The sequence below is a fragment of the Podarcis tiliguerta genome (assembly GCF_965153285.1).
Source record: "Podarcis tiliguerta genome assembly, chromosome: 2".
In the NCBI taxonomy this organism is placed as follows: Eukaryota; Metazoa; Chordata; class Lepidosauria; order Squamata; family Lacertidae; genus Podarcis; species Podarcis tiliguerta.
In genome coordinates this window covers 61,984,393-62,007,121 of record NC_139535.1, presented here as the reverse complement: position 1 = coordinate 62,007,121, position 22,729 = coordinate 61,984,393, and the positions used below count along the sequence as shown (strand labels likewise).

At 43.2% G+C, this 22,729-nt stretch overlaps 1 protein-coding gene and 1 long non-coding RNA gene across 2 annotated transcripts; one reads left to right on the top strand and one right to left on the bottom strand.

Annotated features, from left to right (window-relative positions):
• The first annotated feature begins 169 nt into the window (after nt 1-169).
• On the top strand, nt 170-22,625 carry HMGXB3 (HMG-box containing 3). Its single transcript, XM_083424374.1, has 20 exons — nt 170-488; nt 2,304-2,451; nt 4,975-5,149; nt 5,539-6,102; nt 6,465-6,563; nt 7,336-7,467; nt 8,296-8,729; nt 9,037-9,212; nt 9,577-9,674; nt 10,855-10,953; nt 11,773-11,922; nt 13,513-13,814; nt 14,764-14,891; nt 15,126-15,257; nt 16,447-16,631; nt 16,986-17,205; nt 17,955-18,088; nt 19,018-19,134; nt 19,516-19,725; nt 20,732-22,625. Exons 2-20 carry the CDS (start codon nt 2,306-2,308, stop codon nt 21,197-21,199), a joined length of 3,969 nt encoding a protein of 1,322 aa, XP_083280500.1. The 5' UTR covers nt 170-488; nt 2,304-2,305; the 3' UTR covers nt 21,200-22,625.
• Nucleotides 1,580-5,629, bottom strand: LOC310670016. Its single transcript, XR_014507481.1, has 2 exons — nt 3,102-5,629; nt 1,580-2,729 (listed from the first exon to the last, which is right to left on the bottom strand). It is a non-coding gene; the product is annotated as an uncharacterized lncRNA (long non-coding RNA).
• Nucleotides 22,626-22,729: the final 104 nt, after the last annotated feature.

Genomic DNA, 22,729 nt, shown 5'->3' with positions numbered 1-22,729 from the left:
CAACCACCTCGCCCTCGAGTACCACGACTTCTGCCCCTTTACAGCCGCACCAAGATTCTTGTTTTATAGACGCCCTGAGCGTCCAACAAACCTCCCTGCCGCAAGGGGCGCGATTCAACTCCATAACCTTCTCTCCTCTCCTAGATAGTCCCTCGGTTCCCTCCTCCCTCCCGCTGTTACCGTAACTCTATGGTTTTAGCCCGCGGCAATCGGCCTGCCTGCCTATTCGCCCGAACGTTCGCCGGCTGGGTGACCTATAGACCCAGGAAGAACTCTCGGGAGTAGAACTTCCGGCACGGCGCTGGTGCTTAAAGCTGTGCTCTGGAGCTGCTCTTAGCAAGGCGTTGAATAGCTATGGAGGCGCCGGGCTCCGCTGAGAGGCTTCCTCGCGAGGCGTGAGCGAAGCGGCCTGGCCGTGGCTGCCCGGTATGCGCGGACGGCGGGGCTCTTCTCCGCTGGGGTATGAGCGGCTCGTCCCGCGCCACCAAGTGAGTCCCGGCCAGGGCAAGTCCGGCCTCGCTCTCGCCTTTAATAGCAGAAGCGCCGGCAGAGCGGGGCGTGGAGTGTGGAGTCCCCACCCGCAAGGCTGTGGGCAGCAGCTCTGGGGGCTGACAGGAGGGTATCGGGTGGGGCTGGGGGAGCGGGAGGCTGACTTTGGGGGCCCAAATGCCCACCCAGCCCCTTATTCTGTTTTCGCACGGCCAGCCAGATGACTTGGCAGGAAGACCACAAGCAGCAGCTGAGCGCAGCGGCACCTGCCCGCTGTTTGCATCTTCTTGCAGTTTGCTGCCGTTTGCGGTTATACAACTAAGTGCAGAACGGATTCTGTTAAATAAATAAGTGTTGCCTCTGATACTGGAGAGCGTTGTATACCCCTCGACAGCCTTATTTTCCATGGATTTGATTTGGTCTGATCACATGTTAAGGCATGCCAAGTTGATGGCCGGTGCTACATCTTGTGGTAGTGAATTCCATAGTTCATACTGCACTCTGAAATGGAAGTTTTTGCCCATTGCTGTTTTTCTAGAAAAGGAGGTGCTGGTACTCACCACGAATGCCTCCTCTGTTCTCTTATAATTGCAATGGCACCCACCTGAGAGGTGCCGGAACTGAGTTCCCGTGAGTTCTAGCTGAAAAAAAGCTCTGGTTTTGCCTGTTTTGAATCTGCCACTATTTGACAGCTCTGGGTTCTAATATTTTGAGACAGGCTCTGGTGTTTGTTTCAACTAAAAGAGGGGTGGAGGCAACTAAACATTCCTGAGTAGATACGCTTCCATATAACAAAGTGGGGACACAATTCTGATTGAGGCAAGTACTTTTGCATATGGCTACTACAGAGAAAGGTCCTCTGGACTTTAGTGTAAATATCCTTCCTTTATGTAACTCTTATCTATATTCTGAGACTAACATTTTTTTATTTTGAATATAATTACATGTATTTAGGATTGGCATTGTCCAGTGCTTTTTCTCTGGGTGCACTCAAGGGTACACAGTACTGGAACCTCCCCCCCCCCCCCCCCATGTTAAAGGTGTACTGTAACAACTTCATGGTGAATACCGGCACCTTTTTTTCCTTAAAAAAAAAAGCACTACCATTATCATTTAGGTTTTTTTTTTCAAGGGAGTCACTGTAAACATATGCTTTAAACCTGTTACTGGGCAGAAAAACCCATAAACTATTGGGGCAGATTTCAAAGTTTTACTGCACTACAAATCACCATGCTTAGTCCTCATGTTAAGTCTCTCTTGTTTTGCTGCTGTATTCATGAATGAACAGCTGCACTTTTTAAAATGAAACATTCAACCATAATAAACCAGTTCAGATTCTAAAGGCTGCTTCAAACAGAGCAATTTTATTTTCTACACCAGCATTACTTCTATGTAGGGTAATTGGATGTATGTTGTCATCTGATTTATGCCTATAAGGCAATTGCAACTGTGCACGTGTTGTACATCTGCTGTTTAATGTACCTTTGCTACATGTGCATGCAACGGAATAATGTGTAATAAGTAATATCCATGTATGAAGCAATTGTGTGTGAAATAGCTTTAGGCTTATTTTACAAATGCTCTCAATACATTGAGTGGCAGCTGCTTAGGGCTCAATTTAAGTGTCCAGTTTCAAGAGACATTTATATCCTACAATGCCTGGAAGATGTCAGAAGTACATTCAATTTCTATACTATGTTTTGAAAGCGATAGTTCAAACTCAGCATGGATCTTTCAGCTTTGGTGATTATTGTTAGGATTTTATGACCAGTAATGATTTGAAGAGTGTATAACTTCTTAGAATTTTTCCGTAGCAATGGAAGCTCCATATGATGGCAGTGAAGTTACTGTAGTAATGGAGGAAATAGAAAGCACATACACCTTTGCTTCTCCGGTGCCATCTAAAAAGAAGAAGAAATATAGAAGTCCTGGAGATCAAGGGGAAAAGACTAAGAAGCCCAGGTGGGTGATATCTCCCTGCTAAATGGATGTGTATTGTATGAAGAGCTTTCCATCTAAGATAACTTTTTTTTTTTTAGTGTGCATTCCTTTTACAAAAATGTCAGCTTTGTAGAAGTCCACAAAAGTAACTAGCCTGCAAATTTTTTTGCTAGTTTGCAGGGTGAGATGGGCAGCAGAGGTGGGCCAGAAAGCTCCATCTCTCCTCTAGCAGTTTTCTGCCTTGGGAAGAAGGGGATTTCCTTCTTTTGCAGTGATTTGGTTTCTTTGCTGGGCACAGACTAAGGTAAAAGGTAAAGGTACCCCTGCCCGTACGGGCCAGTCTTGCCAGACTCTAGGGTTGTGCGCTCATCTCACTCTAAAGGCCGGGAGCCAGCGCTGTCCGAAGACACTTCCGGGTCACGTGGCCAGCGTGACAAGCTGCATCTGGCGAGCCAGTGCAGCACACGGAACGCCGTTTACCTTCCTGCTGGTAAGCGGTCCCTATTTATCTACTTGCACCCGAGGATGCTTTCGAACTGCTAGGTTGGCAGGCGCTGGGACCGAACGACGGGAGCGCACCCCGCCGCGGGTATTCAAACCGCCGACCTTTCGATCGGCAAGTCCTAGGTGTTGAGGCTTTAACCCACAGCGCCACCCGCGTCCAAGGGCACAGACTACTCCACCTCTTTTCTGCTAGTCCACTCACTAGTCTGTCTTGAATTCTGTGCACTTGTCTGCACTCATCCTCTGTCCGCTAGTTAAATATTTCAGCAAAGTAGGTCTTCTTTGTAAAGAGGTAAGAAAAATCAACAGGGCCGTGGGACTGAGAATAGAAATCACTCTGCCATGGATCTTAATTGAAAAACATAACATCATCACTGGTGCCAGTGTATCTGCTAGTGTATCTGAAAATTTGGATATCTTTTGCTATAAGATCAGTAGGAAAGGTTAAAGTGTTAGATTTGTTCCAGAACTTAAAGTAACACCCAATAATGTCCACCTGCTTGTGCAAAGCAAATCTGCTTGCACAATGAGACCAAAAAAATATTCTACCTCCTCTAGCACCTTGTTCCAACCCTTCAGAGTAGATTTTGTGGGAGCTTGAGACCTACCAGTGGGGTGAAAGAAAGGAAGGAGAATCCTCCTTGCCTGAGCAGATGCCCTTTTGCTCTATGCTAGATCTCTCCCTGAACGTACAAGGGCAGCAGGAATGTAGTGTGCCTTGTAAATTTGTGGTGGGAAAACTAAGTTTGTTTCAGAAATAATTCAAACTCTTTGAGTGCTTGAGAGAACTCTTATCTTGTTTACAGTAAAATAACAGTTTACAGCAGGGTAGAGAGTATTAGCTGGTCTGTAAATAAATGCTTGGATGCCTCTTGTACTCTTCTTAGGCGTGAAAAGAAAAGTGAGTTTAGGTCAGACAGTCCCTTGCCAACACTCATTCTGTCCCTCTCACAGTCATTTCCTCTGTTTTTCTCGGGTTCAGTTCCTTCAGTACTCATCTGAGTGCCAGAACAGATAATATTGTAAATGAAGGGCTTTGGGACTGAAATAGTAGGTTGAATGGGACCGGGTGTGAAAGTTAAGGCTTTATGTTACATGGAATAAGCCCCTCATTGTGACTGGGTCCATGGCAACTCTAGCTCTGTGAATGACCATGACAGGCATGAAATAAAGGCCTCATGTGCAGAAGCTTCTTGCTTTTCTTCTTTGCTAATCCAGGACTCGGGCTGGGAGGGGGAAAAGCATTGCATGATACAGGATTCACCAGTGATGTAAATCTGCAGATATCCAGCAGGAAAAATAATGCATAGGAACATGGAGGTTCCATTTAGCCTGGTATAGAGCTGATTTCCATGCATGTGACCAATCCTTTTAAAAGCCATCTTACTAGCCATCCTCACACACCATAGTGATTAATTCTAAAAATTAGTCATCAGTTGTGTGGAAGAAGTACTTTTTTTAGCCTGTGTCTTGAACCTATTGTCAGTTTTCTGACTGGGTGACCAAAGTTGAGAGGGAGACAACTTCTCTCTAGACATAGCGAGAGAGGAATGGACACATGAACTAAAGAGGGAAAGAACAATAGTTTTCTTTAAACAAGCCTGCTTCCTAACCCACAGTTTGAAGTTGGCTTGTTTCAGGAAAAATCATGATTAATATTAAAACACAAGTTTGTTGCGAGTCTAGATCTCAAAACAAACCATGATTAAGCAAAAGCTTCTTCTGGACAGTGAAGAGGGGAGGGCGGAGGATGCAAACTCATCTATGTGGCTCATCTTTGTCATGCTCATCTATGGCTTAGTGTGACATCCGAATTCCCCCACTGAAGTTGCTTCCAAGTAATCATGTATAGGGTTGGACTGTTGTTTACCAAATACCTCTTTGAATCTTGATGTGTTTCTCTTTACAAAATACCTTTTTATTTTCTGAATGTTTATTTTAGAGCAAACCTGTAATTGCTGGCCCGGGTTAAGTGGATTTGTTTGCTGTCACTGTAATTTGTGACCGGCTGTAAAAGTCTGGTATTTGCTTGCTTTCCAGATCTGCATACCTTCTATATTATTATGACATATACCTGAAAGTTCAGCAGGAGCTCCCACATCTTCCCCAGTCTGAAATTAACAAGAAGATCAGTGAGAGTTGGAAGCTGCTCAGTGTGGCTGAGAAGAGTTATTATTTGGAGAAGGCCAAATTAGAAAAAGAAGGTCTAGACCCGGTAATTCATCCTAAGTAGCTTCCTTTCATGGCACCTACTGGCATGCAAATATTATGTTTTGCTATATATCAAAACCAGCAAGAAATAAAATACTTAAACATCATGGCCTTTTACTTGCTTTTTCTAAACTCTGCTGCTTACACAGTACTGTGTTTAGAGGTAGCCGGGAATAACTTTTTTTAGTATGGAGGAGCATCTAAGTTTCATTGAGTTTCTGAAATGACTGCACACACGTTTGAGGTATGTGTGCATACCTTATCCGTATGCTTTGCTACAGATAAGGAAGTCTTGGTAGAATTTTGCTTTTGCGGCTTATTTGATATGCCAGGAATGCGTTAAAATAGCCAAACTGATGTGTCCTCATGCCCCTTGTTTGCCCTTTTCCATAGAACTCAAAGTTGTCTTCCCTGACTGCTGTGGTTCCAGACATTCCAGGTTTCCGTAAAATCCTCCCGCGTTCAGATTACATAATTATCCCCAAAGGCTCTCTCCAGGAGGAGAGAAGCAAGCAGCACTTGGAACTCTGCGTCACCCAGGGCCAAACAGCATCAGAAGGACTGACAGCTTCTACCAATGTCACAGGTGTTTCCCACAGCACTGTGCAGAACATCCTCTCTGTAGATTCCAGCCACATTGGCATTGCTGAGCAGTGCATTGCCATTGAAGGGGTTTCAGAAGACCCAGCCTCATTTGTTCAGTCAGACACAATAGAAGAAGTTGTTGCATCGGAGATCTTGTCTCATTATGTCAGACCTGATGCACACAAAGGGGCTGGAGATGTTCTCCTGGATGAAGCCTCTTTGGAAGTAAGCGATGGCTACCCCTATCAAGCAGCTAGCGTGGTTATTGAAGAGACCCTGGTAAACACTTCGGATGCCTCCAATGGGGGCATTGCTGTGACCCAACCACAGCCTTCAGAGGGTCTCTCTGTTGTAGCTGTGGTGACCAGAAGAGTAAGTAAAGCTTTTGAAAGTTTTTTCCTCTTGGCTTTCCTTACTGGGAGATCCAGTGCATTTTTACTGGGAAATAAATTCCACTGGTTCAATGGGACAGCTATCTAATGTAATCTGCCTAGATTGCAGCCTTATTCTTGTTGCTGGTCACACTCTTGAATAATTGCAAAACAAAATTTATCCAGTCCTGTAGCTTATTCAACAGATCAAGATGGCTGCATCTGTAGGTCTTAACTACCACTGCACTGTTGTTTTGGCATACTGTGTTTTGTGAATTTTATATTAATGGGGCGGGGAGGACGTGCAGTAAAATTGCTAGAACATAGAAAACACACGCAACCTGCTTCTCTCTTCTCTTGTAGGACAGAGAAGAAAGTAATTCGTCAGCGCCTACTGCACAGTTCATTATGCTACCTCTGTCAGCCCATTCTGCTTTGGAAAATCCAACATCAATCAAACTGGTCAGTAAAGGAAGCACTGATGCCATCTCTCTTGGAAAGGCTCTTCATTTTTCATGCATTGTTTTTAGTTAGGTCTAGAACACACTAAGCCAGTGTCTTATACTGAATCAGACAATCAGTCTTTTAGAATATTACTGTTTCTCTGGATTTTCAGTTCTTTGGGTTTTCCAGTCCTTTTACAGGAGACACTAGGGTCTAAACCAAGAACCTTTGCATATATGCAACATACAGTACATGAGGTGATGAGGGTTAATCCTGCCCTCCTCACCTGTGACTCCTCCGAAAATGCAACTCATGCCATAATTTGGCTTGGAAAAGTCCTCCAATAGCAGGCTACAATTCCTTTAAAACAACAACAATAACAACCTTCATTGCTGGTGAGGTTAGAACAGTTGTGGGTGTATGTCTGCCTGTGAGTATGCATCTGTGTTGTGCTTTTTGCCTGTGTGGCCATGCTCACTTTTGACAACTGTTTTGTGTGAATTACAGAATGTGAGCTGAGGGGTTGTTTTTAAAGTTACTGTTCTTAGCATTTTAGTATCATCAAAAGTTAAAATGGCAGTATTGCTGGCTTATCAACCCGATAACTCTGGGTAAAATGATCTGCCCTAGTTGCCATGCGGAACAGGGATCCAAGTGAAGTAATGAGAGTGATTCTATGCTACTGTTGTTATGCAGTCTTTTAATGATGTTTGAATATACTTAATGGTAGGAAGGAAACTTCCAGTTGTGATGTAGTTCTAGCAAAATAATCCATACCCTCTCACTTCAGACAACTACCTACACCCGCAGAGGGCATGGGAATTGCACCAACCCTGGTTGTACATTCACATACGTGACCAGACACAAGCCACCCAAATGTCCAATGTGTGGGAACTTTCTGGGAGGCAAATGGATCCCAAAGGTATGTTTTCAGATTTTAGGAAATGTGGCCTTGCACCTCGCTTTTTGTGTTTATTCTTGGCTTTTAATGCATAGAGTAAGTAAGGCTATGGAATGGTTTATTTGTTGAAATGGTGACTCTTCAGAGCCTTTGTTCTTGGCAAGAAGTATGTGGATAGGGTTGACTCCATACTGTCAAAAATACTCAAAGCAATTTCCTTCTTTTCATAATTCTACAAGTGGAAAACTTCTCTGCGGTGTCCTTTTTCTATCTCAGGCTGAGTTGGGTCTAATAAACTGAAATCAGCCGTTGCTTTCTGCTCTAACTCCTTTTAAAAACATAAAGTTCATTTTTGAACTGCTGTGATAAAAACCTGAGCTCCTCCCCTCCTGTGCTTGGCACAGTTGATAGTTAAATGAAAGTGAAGAATGATACTTGATCAACCATTCTTATTTAGTTATTTATTCAAAGATTTTATATCCCTCCTTTTGACCTATTAAATGCACATAAAAATATATAATCCACAATACAAATTAAAGCCCAAGGCACTAGTGCCTGATGAAATCAGGAATCAGTGTGGATTTCCTGTTGTCCCAAATGTTTGTTTTTTTTAAAGTAAGTTTACCTATTTAAAATTAGCTGAATTGCTCAAAGAAAGAAATCCTTTTTTGTTTTATTTACATGGTCTCACATCAACTTATTTGATGAGTTGATATTCATTTCACATTTTCAGCCCTGGAGAATTTCGTGTTTTCATTCTCCATGTCTGCCAATTATTATTTACTGAATGGATTTTAATGCAATATGAAGTATATGTGATGCTGACTTTGAATATGCTTTGCCTTTCAGGAGAAGCAGCCTAAAGGCAAAACTGAGCCAACTTCCGGTGTGCCTTTAAAAACATTGGGGCCCAAAAAAAGTCAGCAGCCATTAGCCTTGGGACAGGCTGTGGTTCACGACAGTGCCTCCAAATCTGTGCTGGAGAGCTCCGAAGCAGTTACTCAGCTTCTGAATGCTGCCCCTTCTGGGCAGCAGGTGCAGGAAACAGAATGGGAAGAAGTGATCATCTCAGAAGCTCACATCCTTGCAAACAACATGCAGCCAGAGGAGCAAGGAAACGCCACGGCTGTTATTCAACTTCAAGAGGGCATTGTACAGGCGGAGCCTTTATTAGAACAGAAGGACAGGGAGAATGAAGGGCTGGAGGCACAGGCATTGGTGGAGGTAGCGAGTGCTGCCAGCTCCCTTTCAAATCCAGCTTCTGCCACGAAACATCCAACAGGGTAAGTCGTTTTTGTGTGAAATATAGACATTGCATGTCTTGCACTGCTAATTACACTTTTGGCTCCAAATGATTTTCTTGGTGCGCTCCAAGGACGTTTTTGCCTCCCGGGCTTTTCAGAGTAGCTCTTTTAGCATGCTTGCATTGACACCTTTGAGTCAACGCTATCTATATTTCAGTGTCTCTTTTTGACAGATGGCAAGCCTCAGATAAATTACAAGACAGCCACCTTGCTTCTCAAGCAGGTTATGACTGCTGCTGGCATAGCTTAACTGTGGAATTCTCAACTGCGTTTCTTCTCTTTTCAGAGCTGATGCTCTTGGCACTGCACCCAAAGGGCAGGAGCAGAAGAGCAAAGCCAAGCCCAAGCCTTCCTTGCTGGCCGCAGCAAGACCCACGAGGGCCATTTTGCCTGCCCCTGTCAGTGTGGCAAGAGAAACCAACACAGAGCAGCCCGCTTGCAGGCAGCCATTTACAAACAATGGTAAAACAAGGGTTACTGTTTGTGTGTGGTGAGGGAAACTGTGTTTTCTGAATGGCAGGACATGAATTGTTGTACCGAGAATTATGCTGGCGGGGTGTGACTGTGAGTGCCACTTAATGATGAGAAGGCTTGGATTGTGGTTTCCCATCAAAGCAGTTTTATGTTTCCAGGACTGTCAGTTTCGCAAGTGCTTGTAAGAAAAGAAAGCCTGCACATCTGTGCTTTGGTCTCTTTGAGATTCAAAAGTGATTTTGCTGCACCACATCCCACGCTGCATTTGCTAGACCAGTCAGTGTAAAATGCAACATATTGATGTGCATTGTTCACATATGTTAAATGTTCCGTGCTTGTTTTTTTATTTAAGAAAAAAACTCCTGTGTAAGAATCTCAGGACTGAAGCCTAGCACTCTGAAGCAGCTGGGCCAGTCTGCCCTGCAACCACCCAGTGTTGAAGAGCACAAGGTAATGCTGGTTTTTGCCTGAATTCATGCTCTTCTATTGTCTAGGAATGTAATTGTTAGCATGTTACAGAATTCAGTTTTTTTCATGTAAAGTGGGGGGAAATTTAGTTCACATAACTCATTTAATTTCGTGTGGCTTATCCTGCAAACATCAGGCTCTGGCCTACAGATTTCTGTTCCTTGGACCCTGAGCATGAACTTCAGGAGCTTGGAAATGCTTCTTGCATTATACTTCCTAAAAGCTTCCTAAAATTAAAAAAAATACTCAGTAGCGTGTGTGATACCGTGTAATCTTTTTAATTATTATTTATCTGTTATGCACTTTAATCCCACCCTTCCTCTAAGAATCACAGACTGTATACATAGACTCCAGCCCTCCATTTTATCCTCATAACAAGGTAGCTTGACTGAGGATGTGTTTGGACCAGAGTGCAGAGCGGGGGTTTGAGCTGGCCTTTCCCCATCCTGGTATGACCTGCTACACTATTATGGTCTCTAGGGGAAATTTCAGTATATATAGAGAGTATTCTGGCCTGTTCTATTGATAGTAAAGTCGTTTCAAGGCCAGTTCATGCTGGGAACAAGACTTGGCTTTGCTTACAACCTTCTCACCATGTGTGGTATGAACTGTAAGATTTGTGTGTAGTCTTCATAATTAATATACTCTGCTCACATAATCCATCCACCCCAATTCTGTGGCAGACAGTTATATGAGCTGGTCCTACTCGAGTTCAAGCATATGTTTTCAGCCTTTGTTCACTATTTGTTCAGACCATAACCTATGGGAATGTTAGGCTTAATTGCCTAACATTAAAATGCTAGGGTTGCCTTCTGTCTGAAAGCTTTAGGCTGCTCCTGTGCTCCTCTGTGTGTTGTATTTACAGGCCATGCATAATACAAACTGGCCTTCAGACAGCAATTTGCTGTATATTTACGTAAGGGTGAAAATGAATAGTAAAGCATATGAATGGTTTGCTTTTATTGGCGTGAGATGTTTCATGTTTTGTTTTGGTATATAAGTGCTTTGGGAGGGTTTTGCTATAGAGACTGGTGTCCTGGTGATATGTGGAGGGAAATAATCAGAAGTATGTCAGGTACAGATGGCAGCCTAGTAGAATTTCCAGCAGTGCATATGACTTGAGTCTTATTTTTTCTCTTGCCTCCTTGATCTCCATTGAAAGCTCCGTGGCAGCACAGACAGCTCAGCATCTCACGTCAAAGTGGTGGAGGTCAAACCAGATGTATTCCCTTCCTATAAGTACAGCTGCACTGTAACCTTGGTGAGAATCCTTTGTCACTGCAGCACCTCAGGAGAATGCAATATGTGGCTTTTTCTCTCTCTCTTGCTTTCTGTTACCAGGTGCATGGTTTTCCTCAAATGAGAACCCCTTGTCTGTTTTTAAAAGTAGGCCACGGTTTTGCTGTGGTTATCATCTTTGATACTATCAAAGCACTTCAAAGTTTTGAAACTTCTTATTTTAGGAATTGGCCAAGAACTGAGGCTGGTTTAGTTGTATAAACTTCCTTAACTGGTACTGACTTTTAGCTGACTTCTACTGAAAGCACAAGGTGGTGTTGCCCATGCTTTGAACTGCACAGCCCCTTATGAACTGGTTTCTAGGTCAGCTTCTACCTCCCTTTCCATTCATAAGCATTTGCAGTTTGATTTGCCCTGAAACATCACAGCTTCTAGTCAGAGAGCATGTGTGGGTTTCATTTCTCACCCGCTGGTGGTTCATAGTAGTGCAGTGAAATGGAAAGTGTACAGGTTGTTATCTTACTTGACGTTAATCTCTTTTGAACACGGTTTTCCATGACATCTTAATGGAATTCTGCTTCTGTTTTCCCCTTCATCAAAACCAGCATCCAACCCTAACCCTATTATGTTTGCTTGAACATCATCTAGCTAAATGCTTGCGATAATTCTTGTTAATGCTGAAGCAAACAGTTTTCGGTGGTTGTTGGTATGGTGACTAATGCCATTGCTGATTTTTATGTGTTCAGGGAAAGTGGGTAGTGTAGCAAGTTCTGTAGGTCTAGTATCCTCCTGATACGTGTAAAGCAGATTGGATAAATATTTGGTCTGTCTTTCTTTGTAGGACTTGGGGTTGGCCACTTCACGTGGCAGAGGGAAATGTAAGAATCCTTCTTGTAGTTACGTATACACAAATCGGCACAAACCAAGGATTTGCCCCAGCTGTGGCTACAATCTTGCCAAAGACAGGGCTGAGAAAACAGCAAAATCCCTGGTGAGTTGTGGCTGGTGTTTTGTTTTTTGTTACTCCTTAGAATTGAGTGTGCTACGCTAGAAATCTCTTTCCTATTGGCCTGTGGTTTTGAATGTGGTGGGACCTGCTTCTGAGTAAAATTAACTGGTTGGGTTGTATGACAAATGTGTTTAGAAGCTACAGTTTATAACTGTTAGTTCTTGATACCATTCTGGTTTACTTTTCAGTGCTGTTTAAAGCGAAAGAAAAGTAGGCTTAATTTTGGGAAGACAAATTCTTTGGCTGCTGTGGGTTTTTTATTTTGGGTTTTTATGCTATATAAAAAGTAAGGCTTGCTTCCTGTTAAAAGGGGTGTGTGGTGGGGCAGAAGCAAGAATTCTTGGAGACTTTTATGGGGTTGGAAAAAATTTCTGGAAAATAGTTCAAGGGGGTATAATAAATTATTATTATTATTATTACCCTGCCCTTCTGACTGGGTTTCCCCCGCTACTCTGGGCTGCTTCTAGTATTAGCATAATTAATACAAAGTGACAGAGTTGTGCAATCTGCATTTTCTTTAAAATCTTTGTTATGTGCTGTTGCTTTGCTGCAACTGTAACCTTGTTGAAGGGTTTGTGGGTGGGTGCTGGGATCACATGCTCCATTCCTAGCTCCTCCCCTCTCATTCGTGAATTATCTCTGCTGGTTAAGAGTTAACCACGGTTCAGGATTTTGTTGGCATTGTTAGCCATAGTTGGCAAACTACTTTGAGGGTGTGCTCTTAATTAGGGTTTGAAGCTAGCTACAAATCTTGGTTAGCAGAGGACTCTACAGTCAGCTAACGTAAATTCACTAAAGCAAAGCGTGTTTTGTTTTACTATCCTAAAGAGCCCCCTAGTGTTCTTTGATGTACTTAATTTCCAATTCCTTGATGCACTAAATTTGAAGCGGCACTTCTCAGACCTTCTGTAGTTAACAGGCAGCAGGTTAACAATTGAAGACTATTTGCACATTTCGGGTGGGATTCACCTAATAAACCCCATCAGTGGAAGACCTGCACCAGGGCTACCACTTGCCCAACAGGGCTTCCCCTCTCTTCCCTCACAGTGCCCACCCCCCTGCACAAATCCCAAATTGGCACTCGGGAGGCCAGGAGAATCCCCATAACTGGGGGGGGGGGAGGGACCCTTCTTTCGGGCAAGCTGAAATGCTTGAGCAGACGCAACATGGCACTGAATTCCATTCTTCATACACCTGTGAGAGTGTGTGGACTCTTCCGCAGTTGACCTTAGCCTTCTTTAGGTATTCAGAAGAATGTGTGAGGGCTCGTACTGGGTAGGGGTGTGTGGGCTCATGGGCAGCAGCTCTGCCCCTTCATTTCCTAGCCTTAAACTATTTCTGTGCAAAGGTCTGCAGGGAGACTCTAATTGTGTTTGGCTGAATATGGTTAGAATCTCCCCTGCAATAGGCAACCCTGTGCAGTCAGGCTTTCTGTTTGAGCTGGGGCTCAGCACACCCTTGAGAGTATTACCAAATCACTGTTTTTGTCTAGTCTTTGCACAAATAGCAGAAAATAAGATCATTTTCGAACCCACAAACATCTTGGCAGATAAAACGAATCTTTCCTTCTAGGAGGTCACCTCTAGCCCTGCAGATGTGCTGAACACCAGTGAGCCTCTAATTCAGTCCCAAAAAGAAGTCCAGCGTCAGTCCACCTTACAGCTTCTTCGCAAAGTAATACAGATACCGGAGAACGAATCGGAGCTGGCTGATGTTTTTGCACTGATTCATGAACTCAATAGTTCGCGGCTCATCCTGTCTAATATGAATGAGGAGACGGTCACCATCGAGCAGACCTCTTGGTCGAACTATTACGAGTTTCCATCATCCCAGTGCCTTCTCTGTAGCAGCCCTTTGTTCAAAGGAGGACCAAAGTGAGTGAAGAATTGCATTGATTGCCATTCTTCTCAAGCAGATGGGGGCGTGTCTCCAAATGTCACTGTCCTCCCAGCTCCAGTCAGTCTGTGGCTGAGGTGGGGGTGGGTGGGTTCTGACTGAGCAATACCTGGAGGCCGCAGGTTCCCTGCTCCTATTCTAGAGGGCTTGCTCTTTAAAAGATAATTTCCCTTGCTCTCATAACCAGTTTGTGCATTTCGAATCGTAAGTAAAGTGTAGCACCTGCATTTTAGTCATATGTTCCTCATTGGTGGTAAACAAAACTGACAAATCAAATCGCATGGACAAGCTAGTCTACCAGGACTAGTAAGGCTATTGTGATTTGAACATCCAGATTTTCTGCATCTATGTACCCATAGTAGGGTGGAGGTGCTGTCTAAAGAGGCATTGCTTCTGTGGATTCTAGCTCTTTTGTTCTATTTACAGGTTATGTACTAAGAAATATGAGAAAGAAGCAGACAAATCTGGCTGCACTTTTTCTTCTTTTTTATGCTGAGTTTTATCTGTGACATACATTTGTGTTTTTGTTTTTAGTCTGAATCTAAGAAAATATTTACTGTTGTCTTTTTATTGGCAAACCGCTTAGAGATTTTATTATATTCAGTGGTATGAAATTGTTGCTTGTGAACAAACAAATATTACTTAGATTTATTATTATTTACTCATTGAATTTATATTCCGTCCTGTACCTGGAGGTCTCAGGGCAATTCACAGAATAAAATCAAAATATGAAACCACAAAATACACTTCAAACACGCCATCAGCATGGCTTTCCCCTCCGACTGGAGAAAACCTGTGTTTTAGGCTGTGTTTAGATTTCCAGGAAGGGGTTAAGGTAACTACTTTCAGCTAAGCGTTTGATCCTACTTCTGTCTTTCCTGGCATTTCTTAAATTGAAAACAATTTCCTTTCCATCTATTGTCATAGTTCTCTTGCGGGTCCTCAAGAGTGCTGGTTGTTGACAGCTAATCGGCTGCAGGTGGTCACTGCTCAGCTCAAGGTGTGCGTAAATGTGCAGTGCTTGGCTCTCCACAGCTTCAATGATATATATACCGGTAAGAAACTGTATCAATAAACTAGTATATTGGAGCCCTAAGCTTCAAAGGGGGGTGTATAAAAGTGTGTCATGTGCATTCTGTTCTTCTGTTGTGATTTTTATGTGTTTCTTCTTCATGAGGCTGTGCTGTGTGCTTGAAGGTGAACAGAGTTTCTGAACTTGGGATCTGAGCTATCTTCTGAATTTCTAAATCTATAGTAAGAGCTGTCTTTGTTTTTGTTTTCAATTGTAGGCTTGTTTAATGTGGGCAACAAGCTTTTGGTGAGCCTGGACCTTCTGTTTACAATAAGAAATCATATTAAACTCGGAGAGGATCCTAAAGTGGCAGTCAGCAGCATCTTGGAATCGGTGCAGGAGCAGACCGGTATTGATAATTCTCTTTCTCCTTCTTTCCCAACAGCTTTTCACCCTTAGTTTGCTTGGAAATAGGATGGTTTTTCGGGGGGGGGGGGGTGTTAAAGTAATTGGCTTTTTCCAACCAGCTCTTTTCAAATTAAGACTCCCCTGCACTTTATTTGATGAGCTTGTGAAAACGCCTGTTACTCGTTCAGAAATCTACCCAGCAGTTGTGACTGCTGAGTCAACAGTTTTTAGCCACCATTTAACATTTTCTCCTTGAGAAAACAGTGGCGAATCAAGGACTATTTTAGCAGATTACCTGGATGCTTTATTTAATCAGCTGACTATTGTGGAATGGAGGGCTTTGTAAGAGAGATTAGTATTTTAGCTACGCAGGACTATAGGCAAAAGGGCCTGTTGGTATGATGTCAGCTGAAAGACTATGAATGAATGCTTTTCCTGTGTCCCAAAATATGCAGAAGGCGAGACTACAGAACCTACCCAGCAGGATTGTCTGACATCTTTGGATAGGGATTTGCTGGTAGTGTAAAGTTGCCTTCACTTGATCATTGGGTACTTTTTCTTCTGCTTTTCCAAGAATAGAATGTGAAAGTTACTGAATTAAGCTGACTTTCTTTTTGCTCAGCCGTGGTTTCCCAGCCATTGTGACTGACTGTTGTGTCTTTATGCAATAGAATGTGGAGAAGGGGGAAAGTCCTATTGTGCCGATGGTAAGCCTTGTATGAGCACAATTATTTAGTTGAATACTGCACTATGTCTGTGAGTGGCATATTCTGGAAATGTGTTGGATTCGCTGTAGGTGCAGCTACAACTGGAGTGCAGGGGAAAGGAAGCAGTGCCTGTTTCCCGACACACCTTTGCTGTGGGTGCAATAAGGCAGTCATACAGAGTACATAGCCTGTTCTGTTCCCTGTCATCTCTGGGGACCTACACAGGTGGAAATATCACAGTGTACCTGAATTAAAGGCAGCAGCATTGCTCAGATAAAATTTCTGGGTAAACTGTAATTCAAGTAGTACTTCTGTGACTTTCCAGTGAGAGTACAGAGCTGGAAAATAGGCAGCGCAGAAGTATGTTCCTTCAAGCTTAGTATTACCATGTATTCTATTGTCCTTCCCACAAAATCCCATTCTTAGGGATGACGATTGTCTGAGGCTTCCAGACCAGTTCAATGGTTCTCTTTTTATCCCTAGAGAGAAACCTGAGCACCGAGGAGCTCACTCAGCTCGAAGAACTGCTATGTAATGGCTATTGGGCCTTTGAGTGCCTCACTGTCCGAGACTACAATGATATGATCTGTGGAGTCTGTGGCATCGCACCCAAAGTTGAAATAGCCCAGAGGAATGTGGAAAATGTTTTGCTGCTGAAAAATATTGAGGTAGATTATCTTAGGCATGCGTCACGTGCTCCAGTCATACCTTGAATTCTGCTGCTTGTTGTGTTTGTTTGTAGTGCTACTATGTACTGGCTCAGTTTATAGCCTTGTTTGTTCCAAAGTAGGAAAGTGAGAAATTCGCAGCAAAATTTCTCAGGGCATTCTCTTTCGCAAACCTCTTCCTGAAGTTCTGAGAAGTGAGTGGGGAGTACTGGGTCAACCCAGAGCTAATGATACTGTGAAATTCAAAGCGGAAAGAAGAATTGATTTCTGTGTGTAGAGTTGACTAGGGCATATAATTGTCTTAAAATTAAGTTATTGGTTGATATTTTTCTTACGCTCTTCTTCCAATGCTAGTTTACTTGGCCAGAATTCTTGGCGTCTAGCGAAGTAAACGTGGAAGACTTTTGGTCCACCATGGAGACGGAAGTGATAGAGCAGGTGGCCTTCCCCTCCAGCATCCCAATCACAAAGTTTGATGCCTCTATCATCTCCCCCTTCTTCCCACCACTGATGAGGGGCACCGTGGTTGTCAACACAGAGAGAGAGAAGAACCTTGAAGCACATATAATGCCAGGTAACTTGTTTCTCTGGAATGGTAGCTTTATATGGTGTCCAAAAGGACACTAAGAACTGAGCACTAAGGCAGGAAGTTTAGCCTTGAGAATGTGTGCTTTTAAAAAGGCTGATGGAATAGGCGAGGGCTGAGTAGAATACCAACTCTGTATGAACACTTCTGGAAAAATATTTCCCACAGTGAGCTGCCATAGGGAAGCAATATTTTTTTTTTACGCTTTCTATCCTGTTTTGTGCCCATAGAGCCTATGCACATTGGTACAACATCTGCTAGAATACCCTTAGGTTGGCCTGCGTGCAGAAGCTTCATGTTGGCCACATTAAGGTGTAAGGAATGTTTTAAACATGATCATTTTTTCCTATGGAGCACCACATCACTGGGAAGACCTTTTAGACCTTTGTCTGAAACAGGCATAGGCAAACTCGGCCCTCCAGCTGTTTTGGGAGTACAGCTCCCATCATCCCTAGCTAACAGGACCAGTGGCCAGGGATGATGGGAATTGTAGTCTCAAAACATCTGGAGGGCCGAGTTTGCCTATGCCTGTTTCAGACAAAGGTCTTGTGCCCTCAGTTTCATCTTGCCAACTTCTGGTGCTCAGCTTAGATGCTTGATGTCTGCCATTCTAGGAATTCAGAATTTGTGAAGTGGCTTAGCTTACTGTATTCTGGTGCAAGGCAAGGACTGTTTTGTTATTTGCAGAATTAATTAAAATGTTCTCTTCTAAGTGAGAATTACACCTTGCTCTTTAGGCAATGCAAGTGTTCTAGTGAGGCTGATTCAGGACGAAACCTGCAAAATGGAGCAGATTGGTTCATACAGTGAGGAAGAATTGCAGAATTTCTTGACCCAGTGCAGTGTTCCCTGGGAGGCAGAGGACTCGAAGGTAATGGAGGTATTCTGTAAGCACATAGCAATCCGTGACTTTTGAAGTGTGTGCTGCTTCCGTGTCCTCTTGGGATTCAATTTCAGAGGGAAACAGAAGCATATAGTATCACTTCAGTATGTTTGGAAAAGTAAATGGCTTGATGATAGTCCTGTGCGATTCATCTTGAAGCTTCATGGTATTATTGTTGTATTATCAAGAGAAGCCTCTTTTTGGGGGGCATTATACAGACCAGCGTTCACCAGCCTGATGTCCTCCAGATGTTTTGGACTACAGTGGTGCTGGCTGGGACTGCATCTGGAAGGCACCAGGCTGGTGAAGGCTGATACAGACATAGTCTATAAGCTTATCTCAAAATATTCTTCTGAGGCCCTTCTTCATGTGCCTCCTCCATGAGAAGGCTGGAAGGTGGCAACACAAGAATGGGCCTTCTCTGCAGTGGCTCCCCAGTTGTGGAATGCTCTCCCCAGGGGGGTTCGCCTGGAGTCTTCATTATACACCCTTAGGCACCAGGTGAAAATGTTCCTCCTAAACAAAGCCTTTGGCGGAGTCACATCCAATGCCTTTTTAATATTTGGGGGGGGGGGGGTTCTTGGGTTGTTTTGTTTTTATGTTTATAATGTAGTTTGTGTTTTTATATTGGGATTTTATGTTGTAACTGTTCTGAGACCTGTGGGTATGTAATGCTTAAATAACACCCAAATGTTTTCCCAAGTTGAAAACACTTCCTGGAGGTAATATGGTAAAATCTATTTGAGAATATATCATTTTAAAAAAGGAGGCTGTGATGGGAATAGGGTATTTCATGAAAAAATAAAGTCTGGGGGTTTTGACCCTTGCAACCTTTACATGAACTTCTAACTACACCACGTTTTGTCTTCCTGTTTTGTCTCTCTCATGCTGATTTTTCTCTGTGACATATTCCGTAGGAGCAGCTGTGTCTTTCTCTTCTGGCTCTATATGATTTTGTACAGAATGGGACACAGATCAGTCAGCCCCCAGCACACTTCACTGGAGGGAAAGTCTACAAAGTCTGTCCACACCAGGTGAGGATTAAAAATTGCACTAATAAGTTTAAATAAGCCTGTTTCATAATATGGTTTGAACTCCTCCTTATGGTTCCCCAAGAAGAAGGGGAGCATGCAGATCCCAAGATTGCTGCATCTACTTCCCTTTGCAACAAACCATAGCTTATTCATATGTCTCTGGATCAGGGAACATGCTCAGGACAGTCCATGCTCTTTTTTGACCGTCACCCTGGAGAGAAACTTAGACTGAATCTTCCTCTATAGAGTTCAAGTTGTTCATTTGAAGAGAGGCTTAAGTTATCAGGGCAGCATTTGAGAAGTTTAGGGTGGAACCTGAGACGCGCTTCCTTATCTTCCAGTGCTTTGCACCAAATCAATTACACTTTTTTATCTCCCCAGGTTGTGTGTGGCTCAAAATATATTGTGAGGGGGGAAAGCCCCCGGGACCACGTGGACCTCCTGGCCTCTTCACGCCACTGGCCACCAGTCTATGTGGTAGACTTGGCCTCCTCTGTGGCATTGTGTGCAGATATCTGCTATCCTGACTTGACTGCTCAGATGTGGGGGAGGAACCAGGGCTGCTTCTCTGACCCCATGGAGCCATTAAAGGTTAGTTGCCTTGCACTGGTGCACTGTTTTCAAAGCTAGTGAGATTATCAAGGGCAAGCTTGTCTTCTTAGGAGGTGCCTTTAAGAGAAGGTGCTAAGGTGTTGGGGACTCTGAATTGTCAGAGGTTGTTTTTCAGATAACATGAGCTACAACTTCCTAAGGCATATGCTATCTTTCTGATATTATTTTGCCTACTGTAACTTCATTAAGGTCTAATTTTGAGCAGTATAATTACTCTGATCAGACAGTATGGGTGTTAAACTTCTACAGTTGAGTTACCGCTGCAGTCGTCTTCTGCCTTCCTTTTTAGCTCCTACTCCCCTTTGTCCATCTCAGTGTGTGTCAGCTTAAGCAACACATTTCAATGAGAAATGGTTCTCTGTGTTACGTGTTTTTAGAATTCATTTGTTTTTAGTTAGGCAACGAATAGAAGGCCATGTAAATTGGTAAGAATGAGAAAGACAGCCCAATATGTGTTAAACTTATTTTAACATTGCTATAACCTGGGAACCTTGCGGTGAAGGACGGCTAAGGAATTCAGTAATAATAGCAGTAATATTTTTATCCTAATTGTTCATTGTAGGAAAATCGGCCCCAAACTGGCATTACTTCTCTAAGCAATAATTTTGGGCTTTTCTCTCCCTCCCCTCTTCCTCACTGATGGGGTTATGTAAATAAATATGAATACAAATGTATGTTCTATTTCAAATGCTTCGCATGGGTTTTTATTTATATCTTAGTCCATAGCTTGATCCATACATTTGTCTTGCTGTGGAAGTAGTCAACTATTATTCCTGCTGTACAGATGCAGAACTGAGCATGTTAAAGTGTATGATTTACTCAAAGAATCTTGGACTAATTAGAGGTTCAGATCTAGTTGGCCCTATGATACCATGCTGACTCTTCTTAAGATATTTCTCTTATTGCTTAGGCACTTCTGAAGGAGGAAATTGCAAACATTATTCTAATACATGAAAGGTAACTTCCCCCCTTTCTCTTTCATCAGTTTGTGTCTTGCCCAGAACTTCTTGACAGACACTACAATGTAGATATGACCAGTGCTGAACATTCCGTTCAGCATCCCGTCACCAAATCAGCGTCTCGACGAGTAGTTCACACCGGGACAGAGCAGAGCTCTCAGGGGGACGCAACAGCTCAGTACCATTCCCTCTCCGTTTGCCGGGAACTGGAACCCTACGGTGCTATCATTACAGCCATCAATGACAGCAAAACCAATAACGTCCGTCAGAGGCCTATAACCTTTGACAACGCAACGCACTATTATCTTTATAATCGCCTGATGGATTTCCTCTCCAGCCGTGAAATTGTGAACAAGCAGATTCACGAGATTGTACAGAGCTGCCAGCCTGGTGAGGTGGTGATCCGGGATACTTTGTACCGCCTAGGTGTGGCCCAGATCAAGACGGAAATGGATGAAGATGAGGAGATCCAAGGAGAGGATGGTGTTGCATAATAACATGGTCTGAGGTGGTCATCTTAGCCATAGGAAAGAGAGCTAGGCTGCAGATACTCTGGGCAGCTGTCACTCAGATACGCCCCAGGCCTGAGCAGCTTTGACAGCTTATGCTGACCAAAGAGTTGTGTGGTGCTTCCATTACAATCTGGATTGGGTTTTTGATCTGCAGACCAGCTAGCTGAAAACAGGCAGGTTTCTCCTCCCCAGGAGCTACTTGAATCCCTAAGCCCGCTGGGATAGTGTGCTGAATGGGAGAAGACAAAGGGTTTCCAGTGGCCTGAAATTTGCAGAAATGGATTTGCAGAGGATCATCAAACCTGTTTTTCAAAGTGTGCATGTTGCTGGGTATCGGGATCATAACAGGAGACGACAGGGAGCCGCAAGCTTGTGTGACTCTCCCAATATAATACCCTGAAGTGGGTGACCATAATAGATCAATGAGCATTTGGAGCCCCAGCTGCTACTTGGTTCCGTTCTGAAAAGACTTGAACTTAGACTGACTTTCAGCACCGGTCAGTGTTTGAAGGGGGTGAGAGCACATCTGCTCCTCCAACTCATTCTGGGCTCTACCTGAGAAGCTTCTATGTTTATTTAGTGGTTGAAATCCAGAGTGAGCTGAAGTTTTAATGGCTCCGTGCATTAAGGTAAGAGCTGTTTTGCCGTAGGTTATAATTATCCTGGCTAGCATAGTTATTATAAAGGTTCTTCAGGGATTTCTGTGTTTTGGATGAAGCATCTGGATCAGGAGAGGATTTTCAGGCACTTTACATCCTATCCATGGACTTGATAGAAGATTGTCTGTTGCTATTTCTAGTAACATTATTAAAGAGTATTTGTGCATTGGTAGTGGGATTCAGTGAACACAGCCCAACAAGAGATGCTTTTATTATTTCCCCAGCTGATGCCTGTTAGGGAAGGTGTGCAACACTTACTGCCTGGGCTCTTTGCAAACCACTATGTATGTTCCATTTCCAACATTTACAAAACTGACTTTGGCAAATTTAATATGGTTATATTCACTCCAACACTTTGTCTTGAGGAGACCAGCATTCTTCCTCCTGTGTAATATGTTGAAATGTGGTGTGTCAACTCTTTGCATTATTACCCACTGATTCCCATTCACTCTTGCCCATCTATAAATCTATAAAATGAAAATGGATTTCCACTATAGCTGAAAGCAGGAAATTCTGAAACGTAGGGGAAGAGTTTCCACTGTTTTATTCAGATTTGTGGTGTGGTTTTAAAAACTTCCTTCCATGAAGGATTCTAGTGTGTATTGTGCTGTAAAACAAACCACCACCATAATGAATTTTCAAGCAAAGCTTGTGATTTGCTGTTAAAAATGCTAATTTATGAATGACACTTTTACAGTCAGTGAAAACTTTAATAAATTATCTCTTCCAGTGTTTGGAGGGTGAAACTATTTGGCCTACTGTGGAATTTGTTGTATGGCACCCTAAGGCTGTTGAAAGTGACTTGAAATACTGCTCCAAAGTTCAAGATCATAGTTACCCAAGATGTGGAAGG

Excerpts from the sequence above, each read along its gene's own strand:
- HMGXB3 (XM_083424374.1), top strand. The coding sequence starts at position 2,306 with ATGGAAGCTCCATATGATGGCAGTGAAGTTACTGTAGTAATGGAGGAA. Across the intron at positions 8,730-9,036 it reads GCCACGAAACATCCAACAGG|AGCTGATGCTCTTGGCACTG; the intron begins GTAAGTCGTTTT and ends TTCTCTTTTCAG. Across the intron at positions 15,258-16,446 it reads ATCGGTGCAGGAGCAGACCG|AGAGAAACCTGAGCACCGAG; the intron begins GTATTGATAATT and ends TTTTATCCCTAG.